Below are 23,449 nucleotides of genomic sequence, written 5' to 3' on the forward strand. Positions count from 1 at the left end.
AAAAAAAAGAATATATTGATTAGCCAAACCACAGGAAAATCCAGGTACAGCTGGGCTTCTCCATGTTGTGGTCCCTTTCTGAGATGCCTGTTAGCTCTCCTTTCCACCTACTCATAGTCTTGCCATCCTCCAAGGCCCAATTCAAACTTCATGTCCTCCAGGAACATCTCTGCACCCACCCCGCACACCAGCTCAGCCTGTGTTGAGCTCTATTGTTTCCTGTAGGACTAGGGGAATAGAATGTCTGGGGTGGGGGGGTGGGGAAGGATGCCACCTCCTAATGAGCACTATTATTTGTTGAGCCTGTGCTATTGGCCAGGGGCTTTCTTCCCTCTTATGATTACATCAGACCCACCAAGATAAACTAGGATAATCTCCCCATCTCAAGGTCCTTAACTTAATCACTTCTGCAAAGTCCTTTTTCCCGGATAAGCTAACATATTCACAGTTTCTGGAGGTTAGGACATGGATATCTTTGGAGAGCCTTTATTCAGTCTACCAAACTGGTCTTAGCCTCGGGACTTCATTCGTTAAAGGACCAAGGAGCCCTGTTGATGTCTGACCCCATGAGAGATACACTCTTCTGGATATCATGTGGTGTACCAATGAATACTGAAGGTGAAAAGTGTCACTGTCTGATCACTGTCATCGACAAGCAACACTTAGGCACAGACTTCACTAAACTCAATTCCTGTTCCCAGCAACTGACATGCACAAAGGTACAAGCAGGCAAAGTTTATGTCCAAACCAGTCAGCAACACGGTCTCAAAATTATTTCCAAATGAGATCATGTCAGGACGGACACCTTGTAGTGGCTAGCGCATAGTCAATGCTCAATAAAAGCCAGGAGTTTGAAGGATTTCTCATAATCTACTCTAATCAATGAGTTGAGACTTCAGTTATGATTCCATTAGCTGTCCTTTGCCAGGATGCCAGGCTATATCCAGCTATGCCACAGAGTCAAGCATGCCAATATTCCAGGCTACTTGAAAATCATGGGAGACTGATAATAGGCCATTGAGCAGTATGGATCTTGATATCATCAGCTCCATGGACAAGAATAATCCGCTAATGTGCTGGGGCTTAGCACTGAACCGTAAGAGGAAGTTGCTCCTGCATTTCCTCTCTCCCCTCCCGGCTGTGTCTTATAAATTGCTGTTGCTTTAACCACAGGCTGTCCAGAGAAACATCAACTCTCCTCCCACAGGATTATGATCCTCCCAACTGTGCACCAGAGACTCGGGACTATAATGGCATAGATGCCACCAAAAGAAAAGAAGGAAGGAACCAATTTTTTGGCAGATACGGAGCTGAGTCTTTGTGAAGAAGCTGAAGCCCTTTCTGGAGCAATAATACCATTTTCTGGTAAGGAAAAAATGCAATGTGGTAACATGTAAGTGATTCTAGTGAATGAGAAGTTGTGAAAGTGTGTTTGAATGTATAGAACAGAGCACTAAGAGTCCCATCGTCTTGCCGTACTTGGATAACTGCTGATTCAACCCTGGATAAATGTCTCTTTGACAGGAAAATGGACTGTTCTATTTTACTAAAGTTGATAGAAATATAGCAAAAATCTGTGATAGCATTTCCTTGCATTGGCTTTGGAGACAACAAATGCAGGCTAGAATTTGTTCTGCGTGTTCCATGAATGGCTTTTGTTAACTTCTCACCTCTCAGAACCTCAGTCACTTTATAGGTAAAACAAAATGCCTAGGGTGCCTGGGTGGCTCAGTCTGTTAAGCGCCTGGACTCTTGATTTCGGTTCGGGTCATGATCTCAGGGTTATGATCTCAGGATTGTGAGATCAAGCCCCATGTCGGACTTGTCAGCCTAGCCTGGAGCCCACTTAGGATTATTTCTCTCCTCCCTCTACCCTCACCCCACTCCACTCACTCTCTCTTTCTCTCTCTCTCTCTCTAAAAATTAAAAAATAAAAATAAAACAAAATGCCTGCCTCCGAAGGATGTTGAGAGAATTAAACAAGATGGTGCATAAAAAATACAGTGTTGAGTGCATACCAATTGCTCAAACATCTTTCCACTGGTAAAGTTTCCCTTAACACACTGGAAATCACTAAGACTTTAGAAATCACCTACTGAAATTCTCTCACCTTTTAGATATCTTCAGGAAATATTTTGTTACATATGTGTATATACAAATTTCTACATAGATAATGTCTTGACCTAAGAGTCAGTAATTCTCATATTTGACCCTGGAATCATATGAACTTCCCACAGGATCCAAAGTCAGGAAATGGCTGTGTTCAATGCAAAATGGCAGCTCTTCAGAGTTTCATGGTCTCCCTATAGGCCTATCTGTACAAATCTACCCAGAAAATCAATAGCAGACCAAAGAGATAGAAAGAAGAAATGTTACTGGCAAAAAAAATTTTAGTTTAATTGAAAAATCCTACTCTGTGATATCTTGATTAGTATTTTATTAGTAATGATTGTGTTTGCATATGCAAGACCTATTTCACTGATTATGCACATAATGCAGGTAATGCTGAAGTGTATATTCAGATCAGGTCTATTTTATGATATTTAGTTTTAGATTTGTTGGTATGTTAATCTGATGATATGGCAAATTTATCTATGGAGGTATGGGAAATCAGAACAATTCATGAAAAATAATTTTTCAATTTGGAGGAGAAGATGAAGGAGATTTGCATTAAAAACTATCTGCTCTATTATCTGCACTATTCTCCTTAGGAAGCAAGAATGTTCCAGGTATCCCATGTCTTGATAATTTTTCCAATTCATTATTAAACCAGGACCAAAAAAGGTCAAAATGATGGAAGTGAAGACTAGAATGCTTCAGACTGATGGGGGCTGAGCCTGGAGCCTGGAGCACAGTGACAGGGCATTAAAAGAGGCAAAAATAAGTCACCAAAATGTTGGTGGCTCCAATCCAATAGCTTTTCTAGTTTTTTGGGATATCGAACAGTGAAAGCCTCTGCCATAAACAATTGTGAAGATTGATTTTTAACATGCAACGTTTACTGAGTCCTAGCTACCCACCAGGCACCGTGCTAAGGTGCTCACTTAAACGCCACAACTAGCCAATGAAGAAGGTGCTACCATTACTCTTATTGCACAGATGAAATGAAACTTGGAGATATTAAGCAATTAGGCAAAGGGCATCCAGAGAGGCAAGTATGAATGCAAGTATGTGTGTTGTATAAGTGCACATGCACGCATGTGTGTGCGTGTGTGTGCGTGCGTGCGTGTGTGTGTGTGTGTTTAGGAGAGAAAGGGGTCTCACTTTCAGCAAAATGCTAAATTATAAGCATGGCCCCCACTACTTTCCCTCTCCCCACCCTTCTCTATTCTTGCTACTTCCACCACGCTTGCCCAGGTGGTCCTTCTTCTTTCTTCCTTGACATAATGGAGATTTTAATACCAATGGTATTGCTAGAAATAGCTCTTCCTGAGCTATGGTAAATTGCATTTGCACCAAATGGGCCTCTTGCTTCTCCAGATGTCACTCTGAGCAGCAAAGAAGGTTTGACAACAACAACGAGGGGATGGTACACCCTGCACCCTTTGTTTCGCTGTTTATGTTATTACCATGCGGCAGACTCAGGCACTCTTTGCACCTGCAGATTTTTCCATTCCATACAAGGCAACTAAGTCGGACTGAAAGGCAAAAAGATAAGGGTATTCATCTTCAGCAAGAAACCTTTATCAAAGAAGGCAACACAAAGGAGGCTGAATAGCAGAGAGGTTGAGTACACAAGCTCTGAGGTCAGACCATATGGGTCGAAACCTGGCCTCTGCCACTATGAGATTGAGGACCTTGGGCAAGTTACTTAAGTCTACATAGGTCTCAGTTTCCCCGTCTATAAAATAGAGATAATAATGGCACCAACCTCACAGGTTTGTCATGTATGCTAAATAATATCAGGAATGCAGAATGCCTGGTCTACAGCAAACACTTAATAAACCCTGGCCTCTGTTATTGAAGACAGCTCTGTAAGTCATATTAAGTGCTAAGGATGAAATGCACAGCCTCTACCCACACCATCTAGGTAGGTTAGGGAGACAAGGCACATATATTGAAAACGATTAATAATATAAGGTAGAAAACTGTCACGTGAGGAATATTGATGCATATTATGGAAATTCAGAGGAGGAAATAACAGTATTATAAAAAATATGTTAAATTACAGATGGCAGTAGGAAGGTGACTTTACCAATGTCACAAAGCTAGTTTTGAAGAGTTCAGAGTCAAGTCCAGGCCTCCTGATTAATAAAGTAAAACTATTTCATGAACCTATGCCACCATGGTACTAATGAAAATAATCTTAACAAAAGCATTAGTTAACACTTTGAGGGTACGGTCTACATGCTGGGCATTTTACACACATTATCTTATTAAATCCTCATAATAACCCTAGGAGATAGGTATTATATTCCTCCCCTCCCCCATTTTACAGATGAGAAAAATGAGGTGCTGGAAGGGTATGCGATTTCCCCAAGGTCCTACCATCAGAAAGTTGCTGAGGCAGGACTTTAATCAAGGTTCCTAACCAATTATAATTAAGAACTGAGGGGAAAGGAAGGCAGAGAAGCCAGAAGGAAGGGGAATGACAGACTAAATCTTAGAGCTAGAAATGGACATTCATGAAAAGTGAGTGGACTGCTTTTACTGGAAGAGGAAATTCAAGGAGAGGAGTTCGAAAATACAGTTAGAATAGAGCATGAGGCAGACAGAAGTGGGGCTTGAATGTCCATTGTGGCAGCAAATATTCTGTTTGTCTATAGTTTGGTTGGGGGAGAGGGTAGGGACACAAGATGGGAGCCTGACAATTCTATAGTCATTGGTTTTATTTTGTTTTTAAGTATAATCTGATCATAGAATGAAGAGGGAGAGGCCAGTGGCAGGGAAACTGGTGAAAAGCTGACTGCCACAGCTCTAAAGAAGAATGGGTCTTTTCCAGGTGTTCCCCAACTTCCCTGCGGGTGGGGGGAAGCACACAGCCACAATCCACTTCCCAATCTCCCACACAGCATCCGGAGAAACTAACGCTCTCCACTCATCTATCCCCACAGGCTGCAGAACTTCCACATCCATATCAGTTGACAAAGCCCTTCGGGAATCATGATGATTTTTTTCCGCTACCAGACATTCAGATTCATCTGGCTTGCAAAGCCAACTGGCCGGTACCTTCACAAAGATCACCAGCTTTGGGCACCTTTGACTCTTGCTGACTTTGAAGCCATAAATCGCTGTGAAAAGTCACTGCCTAAGAACTTTAACTTTGCTGGGGATGTGCTGGACCAGTGGTCCCAAAAGGAGAAGGTATGGCATGACAGGCTTCTATTAGATGCTTGGTATCCACATACATCTCAGGCTTCCATTTCTTGTTCCGTGGTCCATTTACCACTCTTAATTCATTTCTTTCATCCTTCTTGGTTTCCTTTGTTTGTTTTCCCCTTGCCCTCCTCTCTCCCCAGGGAAGATCTTTGATCCACAACTACACATGCTGTCTTTCTCTGGAGCCTCCTCGGTCTCCCTTACAGTGGTTACTTAAAGAATCCTGCCTCTTTTCCTTCATTTTCTCCAAGTCCCACGCAGCAGCTCTTTGCTCTCTATTCATCTGTCTGGGCTGGTCACAGGCTTATCCAAAAAACAGTAATTTGAACTTTGGTGTCATAATGATAGTCATCATTGGAGTGATTAGGAAAGAATCAGATGTTGAAAAGAATGAAGCAAAAAGCCTTGCATGTTTGCACTGTAGCCTCAGGTCAAGTCCCTGCTTACTGACCCCACCCCATGGCAGGCACGGAGCTAGATACTTACCTATCAGTGCTTACCAAAATTCACTGCAAGGACCTGTGCCTCAGAAGGTATACAAGGTTTCAAATAATGTTGAATCAATCTTTCCTATTAAATTGAGGGGAAAGTCTTCCTTTAAATCCATTTACATCTTTAACAGCTCTCTTATACTTGCTAAACTCTCTTTTGAACAAAAGAGCAGGTAGAAGTTGAAAATCTCTGGGCATATTTTGTTTTTAATATACTTATTTTTCAGTAACCTACTTTTAACAAGCAGTACTGGTTCTCCAATTATGGTGACGAGTAAATGCATTTTCCTTCTTAAGTAAATGTGTACAAGAAAAGTGAGTGAATGTAAAGAAAAATACAAAGAACAATAGCACAGGTGTAGACAGATCTGGCAAAAATCGTGATACTCCAATGACTAAAGATTGAGAAATATTGACCTATATTATTTCATCAAATCCCCATCGCCACCCTGGGGGGGGGGTTGCAGATAAGGAAATTGACCTCACAGAAGTTAAGCTCCTTATCCAAGCTCACCAGTCCCAAGGGTACAGGAAACAGCCCCTGATCTTAGGGAGCTTATACCCATAGAGCAGGGCCTATGATACAGTGCAATGGAGTCATCTGGCATTTGAGCATAATGCTGGAGAAACACAGAGAAGTCAGAGAGGAGAAGAAGGGGAGCCTAAGGAAAGCTTCCTAGAGGAAGTAAAATGGAAATTAAGTTTTGAAATATTTTCCAACCAGGGAAGGTAAAAGGAGCATTCCAGATATTCCAGGTAGGGGAAGAAAGGAGAAGTAATTTTTTTCCCCAGGTAACACATAAAGCAAAGAGGTTCTGCAGCATAGACAGTGTACTTGCAGAATCATATGAGAAGTTTCCTCCAGAAATCAATCACTTGATGAACTCCCCCCAAAGGCCCACTATTTTGTTCTTTGTTACCTATGAAACCCATACTTCAGCCTTTTGGGTAAAAAAAAAAGGATGTTAAGTTCCTAATCAACTTTAGCACACAAATTGTGGTTATTTGGATGGAACAGAATCTAAGTTAAGCAAGAAAAAAAATTTATTGGACAAGGGAGTGCTCACAAAACTGGGTTGCAAGCTGGACAGTCAGTCTCAGCAAGACCAGGAAATAAGGACAGCTTCCTGGAGATACGTAAGCACCAAAAGCCCATACACAGGTTTTGTTTCAACCATATTCTCTTTTGGTTCTTCTCAGAAAACTCAAAATCCGGGAGAGAAGGTCTGACTCGTCCAACATGAGTCACATGCCACCCACTGGTGGGTGGGCAATTACCCTGATGGGTTGCTCACCTAGGTTGTATTCAACAGGAGAGTTGTTCCCCCAAAGACAAACTGGGGTGCTCTTACCGGAATCCACCACCACGGGTACTGAGGGGAAGTAATGGCAGATGTCCCATCTATTTGGTAGACCAGTCATGTAAGCTTTTTTTCTTTCCCATGTGCCCATGGCCAGACAGGAGAGAGACCAGCCAACCCAGCCCTGTGGTGGGTGAACGGCAGAGGGGACGAGGTCAAATGGAGCTTTGAAGAACTGGGCTCCTTGTCCCGAAAGGCTGCCAATGTGCTCACCAAGCCCTGTGGCCTAAAGAGAGGAGACCGAGTGGCTGTGATTCTGCCTCGTATCCCAGAGTGGTGGCTTGTAAACGTGGCTTGTATGCGAACAGGTCAGTGCCAATATTTAACATTTCTTTTAAAAAAAAAAAAAGATTTTATTTATTCATTTTAGAGAGCACGCGCATGCAAGTGGTGGGGGGAGGGAGAGGGAGAGAGAATCTCAAGTAGACCCCGCACTGAACACAGAGCCAGACTTGGGGCTCCACCTCACCACCCTGAGATCGTGACCTGAGCGGAAACCAAGAGTCAGATGCTCAACCGACTGTGCCACCAGGTGCCCCAATATTTAACATTTCTAAATCATGCAGAAAGAGAGAAAGAATGAAATTTGAGGTTTTTCTGAACTGTTAGTTCCGACTGAAGCTATGCTTACAAAGAACAGAAAAATAAGAGTTGAGATGAAGAACAACCATGATGGAATAATAATAGCAACTATTATTATTATTATTAAGAGGTGGGTGTTGCCAAAAAAAAAAAAAAGAGGTTTGCGAGAGAGGAAACTGAGGTTCAGAGATGTTAAGAAGCTTGTCCAAAGTCACACAACTAGAAAGCTATGGAATTGGAATTTATTTATTTATTTTTAAAGATTTTATTTATTTGTTTTTTGAGAGAGAGGGGAAAGGGGCGGGGAATCTCAGCATGGAGCCTGATGGGGGGCTCAATCCCACAACTGTGAGATCATGATCTGAGCTGAAATCAAGAGTCAGACACTTAACCAACTGAGCCACCCAGGAGCCCCGCAATTGGGATTTAAACACAAAGCTCTATCAAAGCAAATGTGGATAGTAACGTCTCTTGGTAGAGTTGGTTATGATACATTTCTCTAGATGATCCAGAATTTACTTTCTTGAATATAGAATCTCTGAAGCCACTGATCTAAGGATCTCCTGGTGACCAGGGGCCTGTGGGATGTCCCTGGGGACAAAGACAGGAGTAGCTAAAGGCTGTATTCCTCACCCAAGCACGAAGCCTGTTTCCACGGTACATAATCTTACCAAAGGGACAAGAGTTCTATTTCAGCTCAGGGCTCTCTCTCCTTCCCAGGGCTGGTCTTCATGCCAGGAACAACCCAGCTGAGAGCAAAAGACATTCTCTATCGGCTACGAACATCCAAGGCCGTGTATTGTGGCCAGTGACGAGGTGGTCCCAGCAGTGGAGTCCATCATGTCAGAATGTCCTGACTTGAAGACCAAACTCCTGGTGTCTCCACGCAGCCAGAATGGGTGGCTCAGCTTCCAGGAATTATTTCAGTGAGTATCTTCTCCTGCCTCATCTGCAGTACCAGCAATAACATCAATTCCAACTGTATCTCGGAGTCTCCTTGCCTCCAAGGACTTAGCAATACTGTCAGTTGATCCAGACTCCTTCCCATAAAAGAATCACCTAATGGAAGCTTTGATTGGACTTAGAGAATGAAGGAAGGAGTCAAAGTTGATCTGCTTTTTAAGATGGGTGACTGAATGGGTGGGCAGTATCAGCTGAAGAAAGAGTTTAAAGTTGGACATATTAAGATTTGAGGGGTCTGTGAACATCCAAATGTTCAGCAGGTGGTCAATACATGAGTGTCAGACTTAAGGACCTAAAGATACAAATCTGGAAGTCATCAACATATAATCAGTTCTGAAAAATCCAGAAAGATAAAACTCAGGCGTCCAAAGAAACAGAGTCAGTCAGACAGTGAAATCACTAATTGAAAATCTCCTTGTCACCCACAGATTGTAATGTGTCCTCTTTTGGTAAAAGAAAAAAGAAAATTTAAAGCCTTACATTAAAGGGTTCCACACTGGATTGAGAAACATTAAAAATAATAGTATTTTCCCCCCCACAGTATTAGATACTGTGAAGAAATCCCCCTTTCTCCAGCCCCCACACACCAGCTTCACTATATATAGATCTATCTATCTATAGATCTATATATATCTATATATATATCCCATGAACATAGTTTGATGCTCTTTATTGATTGCTGAATTATAGAATATCTTTAAAAATAATTATTGAGGGGCGCCTGGCTGGCTCAGTTGATAAAGCATGTGAGTCTCCCGGTCGCCCATGTTAAAAGCAGATCAGCCTTGCCTCCTTCCTTCACCCTTCAAGTCCAATCAATCTCCAAGTCCTGCTAGTTCTTTACTTTGCCTCCTTCCCTCCATCCCATTCGCTCTGGTGAATCAATAAAATTCTTTTTAAATTCTAATTTTTCTTCTAATTTTTAAATTAGAAAAAATTCTAAATTTTCTTCTAATTTTTAAATTCTAATTTTTCTTCTCATCTTCAGTGGATTACCTTGCAGAACTCACTTTGGAGACCCACATCTTCTCCCACCTAGATTAGTCCCTCGGGTGGTTCCTCTGATTCCAATTTGGTTCTTCTCAAATTCAGTGTGTGTGTGTGTGTGTGTGTGTGTGTGTACACAATATACACATACATACACACACACATATATATATACACATGCATGCATATATATATAAATATATATATATTAAAAAAATATATATATATACTGAAAAATATAACTGAGTGATCTTTTTTGGGGGGGAGAAGGCAAATTGCCAAGAAAATCATATTAGTATTTCATGAAACTATGTTTGACAATATAGTGTATGTTTATATATTAATCCTCATTGCTTTACCATTTTAATGACAATCTTATTCACTCATCATCAAGATGAATTAAAATAGCATCCTTGACCCTATTTCCTTAAACTCAGGAAATGATACACGAGTCTCCAAAATTCTCAGGTATTCTATCAGTTATCCAATACTGAGCTATAAAATATCCCAGAATTTAGTGGAATAAACCAACAATCATTTCATTTGCTCAGGATTCCGTGGGTTAGAAGTTCATGCAGGGTTCAACAGAGGCAGCTTGTCCTTCTTCACATCAGCTTGTCTGAAGCTGGAGGACACAAGAAGGGGTTCACTCGCAAGTCTGAAGCTTCTGTGTTAGCTGAAGCACCTCACTTTGCCTACACATGGTCTATCTCTCCAGCAGAACAGTCTGAACATTTTTCTATGGTGGCTGCGTTCCTCCCAGTGAAAAGTGAAAACTATAAAGCCTAAGACCTAAGCTGAGAAGTCAAAGAAATTCTGTCACACTCCACCCATGAAAGCTAGCCTTAAGACCAGCCCAGAGTCAAGGAGAGAGGACATAGGCTCCATTCCTCAATGAGGGAGTGGCATGCTTACACAGGGATGGAAGGAAATGTTGAAGCTGTCTATACAGACAATCTTATACAGATACTGTTATTGTTATCTATTTAGAGAATGCTCTTGTCTTTAGTACTAGGAAACCCAAGTATAAGTGGCTTAAACAACACAATTTTATTATATGACAAATAAGAAGTACGGAGGTAGAGTGGAATGAGAGTTGGTTATTCAGTACTACGATGAAGTTAGCATGGACCCAGATTCAGTCATCTTTCCATCGTGCCATCCTCAGTGTATCTACTAATCCGTCCCTACCCTTCCTGCACCCCACGCCCTCCCAGCGATTCCAACATACCTAGGGTAGTTCCAGATATAATATACTTTCACAACAATATCCAAAGTCCAGAAAACAAGATGGGTGGGGAGGAGAAATGCAGCATTCCTTCCTCATGACTCTTCTGAGAACAAGAAAACATTTTCTTCCTTTTTGTTTTTTGTTTTTTTAAATTTAAATTCAATTAACATATAGTATATTATTACTTTCAGAGGTAGACTTCAGTGATGCATTAGTCTTATATAATTCCCAGTGCTCATTATATCATGTACCCTCCTTACTGTCCATCACGCAGCCACCCCAACCTCTCATCCCCCTTCCCCTCCAGCAACCTTCAGTTTGTTTCCTAAGATTAAGAATCTCTTATGGTTTGTCTCCCTCTCTGGTGTCATCTTGTTTTTTTCCTTTTTCCCCAATGATCCTCTGTTTTGTTTCTTAAATTCCACATATCAGTGAGATCATATAATTGTCTTTCTCTGATTGACTTATTTCGCTTAACATAATACCCTTTGATTCCATCCACATGGCTACAAATAGCAAGATATCATTTTTGATGGCTGAGTAGTATTCCATTGTATATATATACCACATCTTCTTTATCCATTCATCTGTGGATGGACATCTGGGCTCTTTCCATAGTTTGGCTCTTGTGGACATTGCTGCTAGAAACATTGGGGTGCAGGTGCCCCTTCGGATCACTACATTTGTATCTTGGGCTAAATACCTAGTAGTGAAATTCCTGGGTCATAGGGTAGCTCTTTTTTCAACTTTCTGAGGAACCTCCATGCTGTTGTCAGAGTGGCTGCACCAGCTTGCATTCGCACCAACCGTGTGAGAGGGTTTCCCTTTCTAGGCATCTTTGCCAACATCTGTTGTTTCCTGACTTGTTAATTTTAGCCATTCTGACAGGTGTGAGGTGGTATCTCTTTGTGGTTTTGATTTGTATTAAGGAAACATAAATCCTTTCCATAAAGCCTTTAAATTTCATTGACTGTAACTGTATGTGTGCCCATTCCTAAATCAGTCTCTGGCATGAGAATTACCACAATTGGTTTAGGATAATCAAGATTCAACCCCTGGAGCTATATAAGGAACAGTCTCCCCTGAAGCATATAACTGCTGATACCAGAACAAGCAAGGAAGAAGAATGGTATGCTATATGGTAAGCACCTAACTGTGTCTGCCAGTGATGAAGATGCTGAATAAAAAGTATTAAAAAGTTTGATTCAAATGCCAAAGGATCTTCCTTTAAATCATAAAACCTCCTGAAATGTTAATAAACAATTCACAGACTCATGACTGATTTTTAAAAATCACAGATTTAAAAAAAAGCACTTAGAAAAAAAATATTTAAGTAAATAAAATACACATCTTTTTGTCACTGATATTGAAAGTCATCTTGGTTATCAATGTGGCCTATACAGAGGTGGTGCTTAAAAAGAGAGAGAAATGAGTTGTTAAAGCTTTGCATTGATCTCCAAAATCCCTTTAAGATTTATTGAGAAATTCCTTTCAAGGAGGCTTTGGATTAGGTTTTGTTCTATTAACTGTTTTCTGATATTAAGAGGGCACAAGTAGCAAAGGAAAAGAGAAAAAAATATATATATATAGTCTCAGAGTTAAACTTGTCTGCCATCTTCAGCCACCATGTTGGGTTGGGACCCATATTTTACAGATCTGCCTCTGCAGAGCATAGCTGTGTGGAGACAGGAAGTCAAGAACCAATGGCCATTTATTTCACCAGTGGGACCACAGGCTCTCCCAAGATGGCCCAGCACTCTCAGAGCAGCCTCAGAATTGGGTACACCCTCTGTGGAAGGTAGGGAAGAAAACCGTTTTTGCTAAACTCTCCCCTGAGCTGCCAACATGTATATTCAACTGCCTAGCTCACACCCCCACTTGGATGACTATTCGATTTCTCCAGTGTAACATCTATAAAACAGAATCCTTGATGCCCCTGCCCAGCCTTAGCTCAGTAAATGGCACCATCTCACCAGCAGATCAAGCAAGAATTTATGGGTTAAATAGGTCACGGGATTAAGGAGTGCACTTGTGTGATGATACACAGGGTGATATACAGGAACCAACCTTGACCCCATCTCCACAACAGCATGCCTGGTTCCTTCTCATTGCCAGGTAAATTCACCCACCTAGAAAGACTTTCCTAGGTATCCTAAAACTATCACCTTACCTTGTTTTATTTTCCTCAGAGCACTTATCACTATTTGAAATTATGATACTGATTTATATTCTTACTCATTTTATTGTGTGCTTATCCACTATCTGTCTTGCTAAAGTAAGAGCAGATATCTGGTCTATCTCACTCACTATGCTAGGGAGAACAGTGCCTAGCATATATTTGCACAATAAATATTTGTTGCATTAATGAACAAATATCATGTCAAACCCAGCCTCCCTCTCTACTTTCAGATTACCTAGATTCTGAGAAAGTCCTCTAACAAAAGTGGGAGATAGAATCACTCATCCTGCCTTTGGGCCTCTCTCTTTTGATGCTTCTCTGTAGCCATTGAGATTCTAGCCAGTTCTCAAAGATTCCAGTTTGTTTGCTTTTCTGCTTTTTGTTTTGTTTTGTTTTGGGGTTTTTTGGTCTGTCTTGTTGCTTCTCCATATCATTTAGGTATTGGCTAGACCTGAAGTCCTCAGATATCATATGGAATATGTCTGACACTGGTTGGATCAAGGCTGCCATTGGCAGTGTGTTTTCATCCTGGCTTCAGGGAGCCTGTGTCTTTGTACATCGGATGGCCCAGTTTGACACTGATACCTTCCTGGATGTAAGTCATGGTTTCTAGCTACATCCTTCCCTTGTCTTCCCCCCACCCCACCCCACCCCCTGCCAAAACCACAAAGAAATGATTCTTCAGAATACAGTTTCCTGGGCTTGTGGAAATCACTCCTTTCTAAAAAATGAAGTCTCTGGGGATTTGGCTCTTGAATGTATTTAACAGAGAAGGAACACCCACAACACTCTCATGCTTCAAACTATTCAGGACTCTAAAGGTTCTGAATAACAGATTACAAGACTCAAGTCTAAACAAATCTTTGATTTCTGATTCCGTGAAACAAAAACAATAGATGATAAATCCAAAACCCTATGTAGAGAAGACTGAAGGTGGGGTCACCTTTCTCCCAGAGTAGCTCCTTCCATTCTCCCCTCACCCTGTGCTTTTCACTTTGTTAATTCTCAGAACCCAATACTTGTCTTGAGACCAGTTATGTCCCTCCTTCTTAGCCAGACACAGCTAGACTGAGGTATCAGATTGCTCGATTTCTTTAGCCTTTAGAAAGATGTGATTCAGGCCAATTATTTTTCAACCATGAAAAACCAATTATGTTTAATGAAATACATATTAAACACCACACCTGTGTGTGAGTAAAAGCTATACTCACCCTGTTATTTTGCTAACTGGTCTGACAAGATGGCTTGAGGGTCTTAACAGAAATGGTGGGTAACATAAGAACTAGGATCCTTATGTCAGGTTTACAAAGTGCCCTGAGTAGATAAACTAACTTTGCAGTTCTAAATCCTGCATTTTTAAAAATAAGAATATTATTTTTTATAAAACAGTAAATACTATATAATATTTAAGTAATAAATATAATATATTCTTTTTTAATAGTCTTATTTAATATCATACTAAATAAGATATATTAAGATATATGGCATTTATATTAAATAAGTCTATTAAAATAAGAATACTCTTATTTTACAAAGATAGTATGTGTATTTTAAATGCTCTAAGAACTACACTATTCTTAGTTACATGCATTTACACTTATTAAGAACAGCTGGAATCCAGGGAGCAAGTACAGATAGTAGAAAGGCTCACTTATGAATCAAAAGTTTTTCTTGATCTTTGACAATCCAGATAGCCTAGAAATACATCTTGAAAATACTCTCTCAAATGCTTAAATTTAATACAAACTGTCAATTCATTATGTGACATAGTAGAATCTCTCTAGATATAGCACATCTAAAACATGAGTATCTCTCTAGATTTAACATGCCTAGGTCATTATTTTTCTGTGAGGAGCTGGAGGTAAAATGAGCCCATCAAATCTTAAACAGTTAAGGAAAGTCCTGAAAAATGGCCTTACTAATGCATTTAATCAATCCACTCAAAGGGATTGTTTTTGTTTTTGTTTTTTTAATTTTAGAGAGAGAGAGCACACAAGCAAGGGGAGGAGCAGAGGGAAGGGGAGAGGGAGGAGGAAAGAATCCCAATCAGACTCCGCGCTAATTGCGGAGCCTATGCAGGGTTCAATCTTGCGACCCTGAGATCATGACCTGAGTGTAAACCAAGAGTAGGAGGCTTAACCAACAGCACCACCCAGGTGCCCCGGGACTGGTGTCTTTTATAGATAAAGTGTTGGAAGGTTTTGGTAGGTTAATTTACATCCAGGGTGAGTACTGTGTAGAAATATATGGGCAGAAGGTTTCTTTTTTTGTTTGTTTTTAAGGTTTTATTTCTTTATTTAAGAGAGAGAGAGAGCGCACAAGCAGGGGAGAGAGGGAGCAGCAGGGAGCCTGATGCGGGGCTCAATCCTAGGACCCTGGGATCATGACCTGAGCTGAAGGCAGCCATCCAGACGCCCCAGGCAGGGGGTTTCAAAATTCCACCATGAAAGGTAATTTGCAGCCCTAAGGTAGAATAAACCAGTTCATACTTTGGGGCTGGTCTCAAGTTCAACAATTTACTTTCTGTTGAAGTTGATTGTGTATGTCTGTTACTGTAAGATACACATGTTCTTTCCAATAATTGGAAATTCCCAACAGACATACAGTCACTAGTGACAACTAATAAATACTTGCTTTCTTATTCCTAGTAGTGATCATATGATGGAAACATGTCAATGAAAGAGGATGAGGGGTTGCAGACGTCAGCTCTAGTTGTGGCCTCTAATCAACCGCTTCTGACAACTGTCTTTCTCCATCATCCAGACGTTCACCACTTATCCCATCACGACCCTGTGCAGCGCTCCCACTGTGTACCGGATGCTTGTGCAGAAAGATCTGAAAAGGTACTTGAGTGGAAATCTCCATTTGAAGCACAAACAAAAGCTGCAGTCCAGCATCACACATCTCCCCATTTCAGGGCAGGTTTCCTCAGTCTTGCCACTATTGACATTTTGGACTGAATAATTCTGTGCTGTCGGGAGCTGTCCTGTGCATTGTAGGATGTTGAGTAGCATTCTATGTGGCCTCCACCTACTAGATGCCAGTGGAACCTCCCTGGTGACCGTCAAATATGTCTCCAGATACTGCCTAAATCACCTCCCAGTTGTCCCTAAGGATAGCCTCTAGGGGCAACTCCATGTTTTCTCAGGGACAACCAGAACCCTACAGTCCGAGAACTAACTCCCCTCCATCCCAAAATACAACTGCACTTATACAGCCTTGAAGAAAAGCTAATGAAGTCTTATGACTTGAAGATTATAATCAATTTATTGAAATCAACTGAACCCCTAGAGGACTTGCAACGTACATTTACTTAACCAATATGAATTGAATACATGAGGACAGAAAGGAAGAGAGAAACAATGTAAGTAGTAACAATTTAAGTAGTGCAGACTGGCACATCCTCTATCCCCCCACGTGTGGATGTCCAGGAGGGAGAGTGCTATGAAACAAAATAAAGCAGATCTGAACCTTCTCTTATCCTAGTCAGGGTCAACGCCCTTGTGGCCCTCAATATATGAGCATCTTTTTTTTTAATTTATTTATTTGACAGAGAGGGAGAGAGGGAGCACATGGGGGGAGGGGCAGAGGGAGAGAGAAACTCAGACTCCGCACAGAGCATGGAGCCTGACATAGGGCTCGATCTCACGAACCCGAGATCCTGAGAAAACAACCCTGAGATCACGACCTGAGCCAAAAACAAGAGTCGGACAGTCAACTGACTGTGCCACCCAGGTGCCCCTCAAAATGTGAGCATCTTGCTCACATCTCAAGAGTAGTTCAAGGGCTTTCAAGCATTATTTTGAATAAGCACAATTCTGGTCCTGCCCATTGGACCCTCAATACATTAGAGCCAGGCTGTTCCAGACTTTCTCACTTGAGAAAGCGGGAAGCAGAGTAGTAAGGCCAGTGGTGAAAACAAGTGGGGCTCTGTACCTCAGACATTCGAGATGACTTTGCTAAGTAAGCCTCCCTTAATTCCATCCACAAGAGAGGATTAAGAGCTGCCTCATGTGTTTGTGTTGAGAATTCAATGTAAGTGGCCTATTTGATTAGACACCCAACAAATGGTAGGGGAAGAGTAGTCAGCTCAGGCCTTCATGAGGCCTTGGTCAACTTCTTTAAGTTCTCCCAGCCTCAATTTCCTTATCTGTAAAATAGGGCGTGAGGATTATGAGAATGCTCCTAAAGCCCTCACAGTCCTGTAAATGCTCAATTAATGTTAGTTGTTTTATCACTTTGTTCATAATAAGTGCTTAAGATCATTATCAGCATTTTCTCTTACCTTCACCCCTCCTTTAACAGCCTGCTAAAATGCAAGCTCTGTCAGGAAATTTACTTTAATCACAAATATGCCCCACACAACCTACAACCATATCTGGTAAGATAGTAGGTGCTCAAAAATATTTGCTGAACAAACCTTCCTAAAACTTGCCTTTCCTAGCTCGTTTGCTTGTTGCTAGAACATCCTAATAATTTTTTAATGAAAGCCACTCAGATTTCTTCTCCCCAAAGACCCCATGAGACTCTGTGTCTGCAGATACAAATTCAAGAAGCTACGACACTGCTTGACAGGAGGGGAGCCACTCAACCCAGAGGTGCTGGAACAGTGGAAGGCACAAACTGGGCTGGAACTGTATGAAGGCTACGGACAGACAGAAGTGGTATGTTTAATGGGCAAAGTTTAAGCTTAGCATATTGGGGCCTTTCTACCCCAGGAGGAGCCCCTAAAGAGCCCCCTTGGTGCTCTAAATTTTTATGTAGTTTCCCAGAATACCTTACCTTGCCAGTGACTACCAAAACCTCTGAACTGCCCAGTTTGGCTTGGCCAGAGGGGAATTAGGATTATTCACTGCAGTCTTCCTGTCTTCTACCCATGCAGAAGTCTCAGAGGTGTTAGGGGTTGGATAGGGTCAGAATCAAGTGGCTCATCTTCTCAGCAGCACTGAGGACCCCAGAGAGCCCCAGTGGGGAATTTATCCCAAGGTGCATTAAATGGGATCTTTAGTCTAAAGAAGTAGTTTTCAAAGTGTGGCCCCAAAACCAGCAGCAGCAGCAGCAGCATGTGGGAATTTGGTAGCAACACAAATCCTCAGACACCCCACCCCACCCAAGCCAGAGCTACTCAATCAGAAACTCTGGCATGGGGCCTGGCAACCTGTGCTTGAAAATTAATGTTCCAGGTGATTCTGACACACATGTTTGAGAAGTACTGGTCTAAAATAGTGTGTGTGTGTGTGTGTGTGTGTGTGTGTGTGTGTGTGTCCAGAAGACAAGCATGGGAAAATCAATCCAGTCAAAACTGAGTCTTATATTGTCATGATATAAATAGCTACAGAAAATGAATTTTTACATTCTTATATAAAACATGTTCTCTCAATAGGGAATAATTTGTGCCAATCAAAAAGGACAAGAAATTAAACCGGGTTCAATGGGGAAAGGAGTACTACCCTATGACGTCCAGGTGGGTAATATCTGACTATTTCAATAAAGAAGAATGTTTTACAGTTTTCTGCTAGTCATTGTACAACTATTCATAACCTGTTTTCATTTTGTAAAAAGAAAATTTTAGAAACCTAAATTGTTTCTTTCATTCTAGATTGTAGATGAAAATGGCAACATCCTACCACCTGGCAAAGAAGGGGAAATTGCCCTCAGACTGAAGTCCACACGGCCCTTCTGTTTCTTCTCTGAATATGTGGTACAAAAACGTAGAATGAGCTCATCACAAGTTAATAGAAAGGCGGTATAGGGAGTCATACAGACTTGGGTCCAAATTTCATATCCACCATATGTTGCTGCGTAACCTTGGGCAAGTCACAAAATCCAAGTCTATTTCATCAACTGTAAAATGGGGAGAATATCACCTATCTCCTAAGAGTTTTGTAAAGATTAAATTCTATGTGTAAGAAACAAGTTGCTGTGCTTGTCCTCAGAAAAGACAACTAGGCAGGCTGCAGGGGGCAGGGAGGGGGTGATACAGGGCAGAAGAGGTGCAAGAGGGGTTTCCTTTTCACTATATTCTTGAACCTCTGGTATTCTACAGTAGGAACTACCTTTTTTTTAAAAAATGAATTTTTTAGAAATAGAATGTGCAAGGTACTAGTCACTTCATGGGTGTCATACACCTTTTTCTATCTGACCAAATTAATGTCCAAAGTCATCTTTGATTCCTAGGACAATCCAGAGAAAACTGCTGCCACAGTAAGAGGGGATTTTTATGTCACTGGAGACAGAGGAGTGATGGACAATGATGGGTATTTCTGGTTTGTTGGCAGAGCTGATGATGTCATCATATCTTCTGGGTTTGTACATCTGCCACTCTTAGAGAGTAACAGATTGCCAGGGGGGATCTCCTACTTGGGTGATGTAGTGATCAAGGGCTTCTTTTCCTCTTCTAGGTACCGTATTGGGCCGTTTGAAGTGGAGAGTGCGCTAATTGAACACCCAGCAGTTGTTGAATCAGCTGTTGTCAGTAGTCCGGATCCAATCAGAGGAGAGGTAGTGAATGTCCTTAAACTAGCAATTTCATATTTTCCAGTTCTATCCATTTGACTCCTCTGGAGAATCAAGTAGTAGTCATGTAATTCTCATGATGAAGCACACATGTGCCAAAAATGTATACTAGGCACGCAACTTTATTTTTTTCTCATTTTTTTAAAAGATTTTATTTATTTATTTGACAGAGATAGAGACAGCCAGCGAGAGAGGGAACACAAGCAGGGGGAGTGGGAGAGGAAGAAGCAGGCTCCTAGCAGAGAAGTCTGATGTGGGGCTCGAACCCGGAACGCCGGGATCACGCCCTGAGCCAAAGGCAGATGCTTAATGACTGAGCCACCCAGGCGCCCCTTCTCTTCATTTTTTTAAATTATGTTCAGTTAGCCGACATACAGTACATCATTAGTTTTTGATGTAGCGTTCAACAATTCATCAGTTGCGTATAACGCCCGGTGCTCTTCACAACACATGCCCTCCTCAATACCCATCATCCGGTTACTCAACTTTACAAATGAGTTGTGTTCCAATGGGGATGTATTAGGATTCATTTAGTGGTAAGTGACAGAAACTCAACTCAAAGTGACTTAAGTTAAAAAAAAAAAAAAAGGAATTTACTGGCTCACACGTAAGTGAGGTCTTCAACAGCTACATCCGAGGGTTCATGCGAAGTTAGCAAAACTTTTTCTTCATTTCCTGGCTGTTGTTCTTTAGGTTGGCTCCATTCGGGCAGGTTCTTCCTACTTGGTAGCAACTGATTCCAAACGTACATAGCTTCACAACCAGTAAAGGAGACAGTTCCTTTACCAACAGTTTCAAGCGACTCCCAGAATAACATTTGCCTATCTTAGATCACGTATCTAACCAATGTGGTCCAGGGAATCGTATATGCTCACTGGACAGACCAGGATCATATGCTGGTCATTGAAGGTAGAAGTTAGTGTCAACACCACCAGAGAGAGGTTAGAGTAATACTCTGTAGGAAAATCAGGGTACCATTACTAAAAGGGGAGAACAGATGCTGCATAAGAAAAAGCAGATTTTACTGTACGTATGATTGTCATGGAAATCAGAATGCATTTTCTCACAGAAACAATGCAAATAGGAGACTGTGGCCAGGTTCCCAAATAAGTCCCACAAGCCTACCCAGGACCTAATGAAAAGGAACTTGGGGAATGACAGTAACAGCCTCAGTTTTAGGAGGAAGCCATGTAGTATGGAAGGGAGATGTTTCCTTTCCTCATGGAAGTTTCTTACAGACTCAGTAATAGCAAAACTTCAAAAACAGTTTGTATATCAGCATCCTCCCACACCTCTTTCTCTGACACCTTTTTTTAAAAAAAGATTTTAGTTACTTGACAGAGAGAGCACAGCAGGGGGAGTGGCAGATGAAGAGGGAGAAGCAGGCTCCCCACTGAGCAGGGAGCCCACTGTGCCGCTCGATCCCGGGACCCTGGGATCATGACCCAAGCAGAAGGCAGATGTTTAACCGACTGAGCCACGCAGATGCCCTCTCTGATGCCTTTTACACACCAGTGACCCTCTGCAGTGACTCTATGGACCCCATACTGAAACCTCCATTACCACCTCCACACCCAATGGATTCCATTCTCCAAAGTACTTTTCTCCTGCTACCATATTCTCATTCTCTCCATATAGTTGGTTTCATCTGAATATTAGAAGTAAATACCAATTGGAATCAATGTATGAGTAATTAATAACTTAAACTATAATTAACTAATCTCAATAATTATCTAATTGGTGGGTTTTGAATAGTATTCCAAAGAGAAGCAAGAAATATTAGGCAAAAAAGACCTTTTACGGGTAGATCGATCCTTCCCAAGAGTTCATCTCCCAGCATACAAAATCCCTCCACCAAGCCTCCTCAAGTCCCTTTAAAACCATATTCTCTGGAACCTCCATTTGTCTCCCTATTACACACATCTAATAGTGTAGGTTTGAGGGGTCATCTGCAAATCAAGGACTGCCCGTATAATATATAGGACTAGTCTGACTGAAATGTTAAATACATGTGTGACATGTAAATAAAACTCAACTTTTTAGCTTTATTGAAACACTGCACTCCTCACACTCACAAACCACTCAAACCCCACTTGTACCCAAGCTGTGTTCAGAGGTGATCTCTGGATTTGCATTCATCACTCAAGCTGCTGTTAACAAATAATTATAAGTACCTGTGTTCAGCATTGATTCCAAACTCCTGATGTGTCTGAAAAACAAACATCGAAATAAATTGACTTTTCTCCTGCAGGTAGTGAAAGCTTTTGTTGTCTTATCTGCACCCTTTAAATCATCCAACCCAGAGAAATTAACTCTTGAACTTCAGGATCATGTGAAAAAGTCAACTGCACCTTACAAATATCCAAGGAAGGCAAGTATTTTTTGCCCAAAAGTTAAGTGTGTTACCAAACAAGGGTCTAAGCTATTGAGTACATAGATTTTATTAGCTTTCGACTTTATGGTAGCTCATTATATAAGTAGAAGACACCTATTCCAACTTGCTTAGCCCTAACAATTTTGCTTTAAAAAATTTATTTTGAGACACTTAGATGTTTGATAAACTAGTTTTGACCAGCTCTGCAATACTGAATAACTACTAAGGATCCTTATAAGACTAATCAGTCCCATTTCGTGAGGGGAAAAAAAAAAAAAAAAAAAACAACTGTGGAAAAATTTAAAGACAGCCCCTGATTCAGCTATCGGTACTCTCAAGCCATAATACTCTTCAAAGCGCAAGCCTTTATGTATTAACTGACCAAACTTAAGGCTCAGAAAAAAAGATGTTATCCAAAAAAACGGAATCTTCCCTGAAAACTTCAAGGGAGGATTTAAGAATAATTCTGTATAAAAGAGAAGACACTGCAACTTCTTTCCTTCTCATCCTGGAATACTGTTGGTTGATATTGATCCTTAAGATGAGAATTCCATTTCAATTGGTATTGCAACCAAAAGGTAGTTAACTTCAACCTAAGAACTAGCTATATTTTCTCCATTAAATTTACTAAATCAGTCACCAGTTGATTTTCAGAAAAACGTTGTTTGAGAAAATTTTAAAATAGTAACATCTTGAGGGAGGGAAACAAAGGGAGGATTTTTACCATGGACGTAAGGGGAAACTTGTACTCAAAATTAAGTATCAAAATTCTCCCTCCGAAAGGGGGAGGACCCAGCTCTTTAAAGCCCAAAACCCAAGAATTAACTTGTTTCTTTGTGCATTTAGGTGTGGCTTCTATTTCTTTAGGGCAGTAGAGGCCCAGGTCTAGTTTCAACTAGAAGCAATGGAGTAAGGGGTTTATTATATTCTTCTGACAAAGCATATAGCCTCTGCACTAAAAACTCCTGGTGTAGGTCCAATGTCAACTGGACGATAAACACAAGAATTTCAATGAGTTTAGACTAGACATCCCCAGACCCAAACTCGCCAGTTACATGAAAGCTCTCCCTATTGTACTGACAACTGGGATTGTCACAGTGGCATCAAGTGTCTCATAGTATGTTTCTCTATTAATTAGGTGGAATTTGTTCCAGAACTCCCGAAGACAATCACTGGGAAAATCAAACGCAACGTTCTGAGAGACCATGAATGGGGTCGAACATAGCCTGATAAGAAATTATAGCATTAAGGAGTTACAGGCTTACTTTTAGTCCTTGCTTCCTGATAATTTAGTGACTACTCTCTTACAGTGCTGAAGACTTTTCCTGGCTGAAAAACTCAATTTTTTGTTCTGTACTTAGCCAAAAATTAAATAAATAAAAATCCAAAAATATTTGGAAAGAAAACGGTTATGATGACCAAACTGACAAAGGCAATGATTTTAAT

General features: G+C 41.0%; 2 protein-coding genes across 4 annotated transcripts in view; one reads left to right on the plus strand and one right to left on the minus strand.

The window, feature by feature from the left end:
- The first annotated feature begins 1,189 nt into the window (after window positions 1-1,189).
- Window positions 1,190-23,237, plus strand: LOC125283506 (acyl-coenzyme A synthetase ACSM4, mitochondrial-like). The gene is given in 15 exon segments (XM_048225491.1): window positions 1,190-1,365; window positions 5,055-5,304; window positions 7,269-7,479; window positions 8,474-8,546; window positions 8,548-8,679; window positions 12,589-12,732; window positions 13,552-13,708; window positions 15,877-15,956; window positions 17,654-17,777; window positions 18,497-18,577; window positions 18,713-18,814; window positions 19,291-19,418; window positions 19,515-19,614; window positions 21,881-22,000; window positions 23,142-23,237. Coding segments are annotated over 14 exon segments (1,740 nt in total). The 5' UTR covers window positions 1,190-1,365; window positions 5,055-5,103; the 3' UTR covers window positions 23,229-23,237.
- LOC125283002 (THUMP domain-containing protein 1-like) overlaps window positions 19,751-23,449 on the minus strand; it is a 34,017-nt gene continuing 30,318 nt past the window's right edge. The window contains exons 5-6 of one of the 3 annotated variants that reach the window (XR_008958706.1): window positions 21,804-21,838; window positions 19,751-20,382 (exon numbers count right to left, since the gene is read on the minus strand). The gene's annotated coding sequence lies outside the window, so the exon portion shown is untranslated. Of the gene's footprint in view, window positions 21,839-23,449 lie in introns of all 3 variants that reach the window. The other 2 variants (XR_008958705.1, XM_057310240.1) reach the window with 2 other exon arrangements.

The sequence above is a fragment of the Ursus arctos genome, unplaced genomic scaffold (assembly GCF_023065955.2).
Source record: "Ursus arctos isolate Adak ecotype North America unplaced genomic scaffold, UrsArc2.0 scaffold_117, whole genome shotgun sequence".
Taxonomy (NCBI): domain Eukaryota; kingdom Metazoa; phylum Chordata; class Mammalia; order Carnivora; family Ursidae; genus Ursus; species Ursus arctos.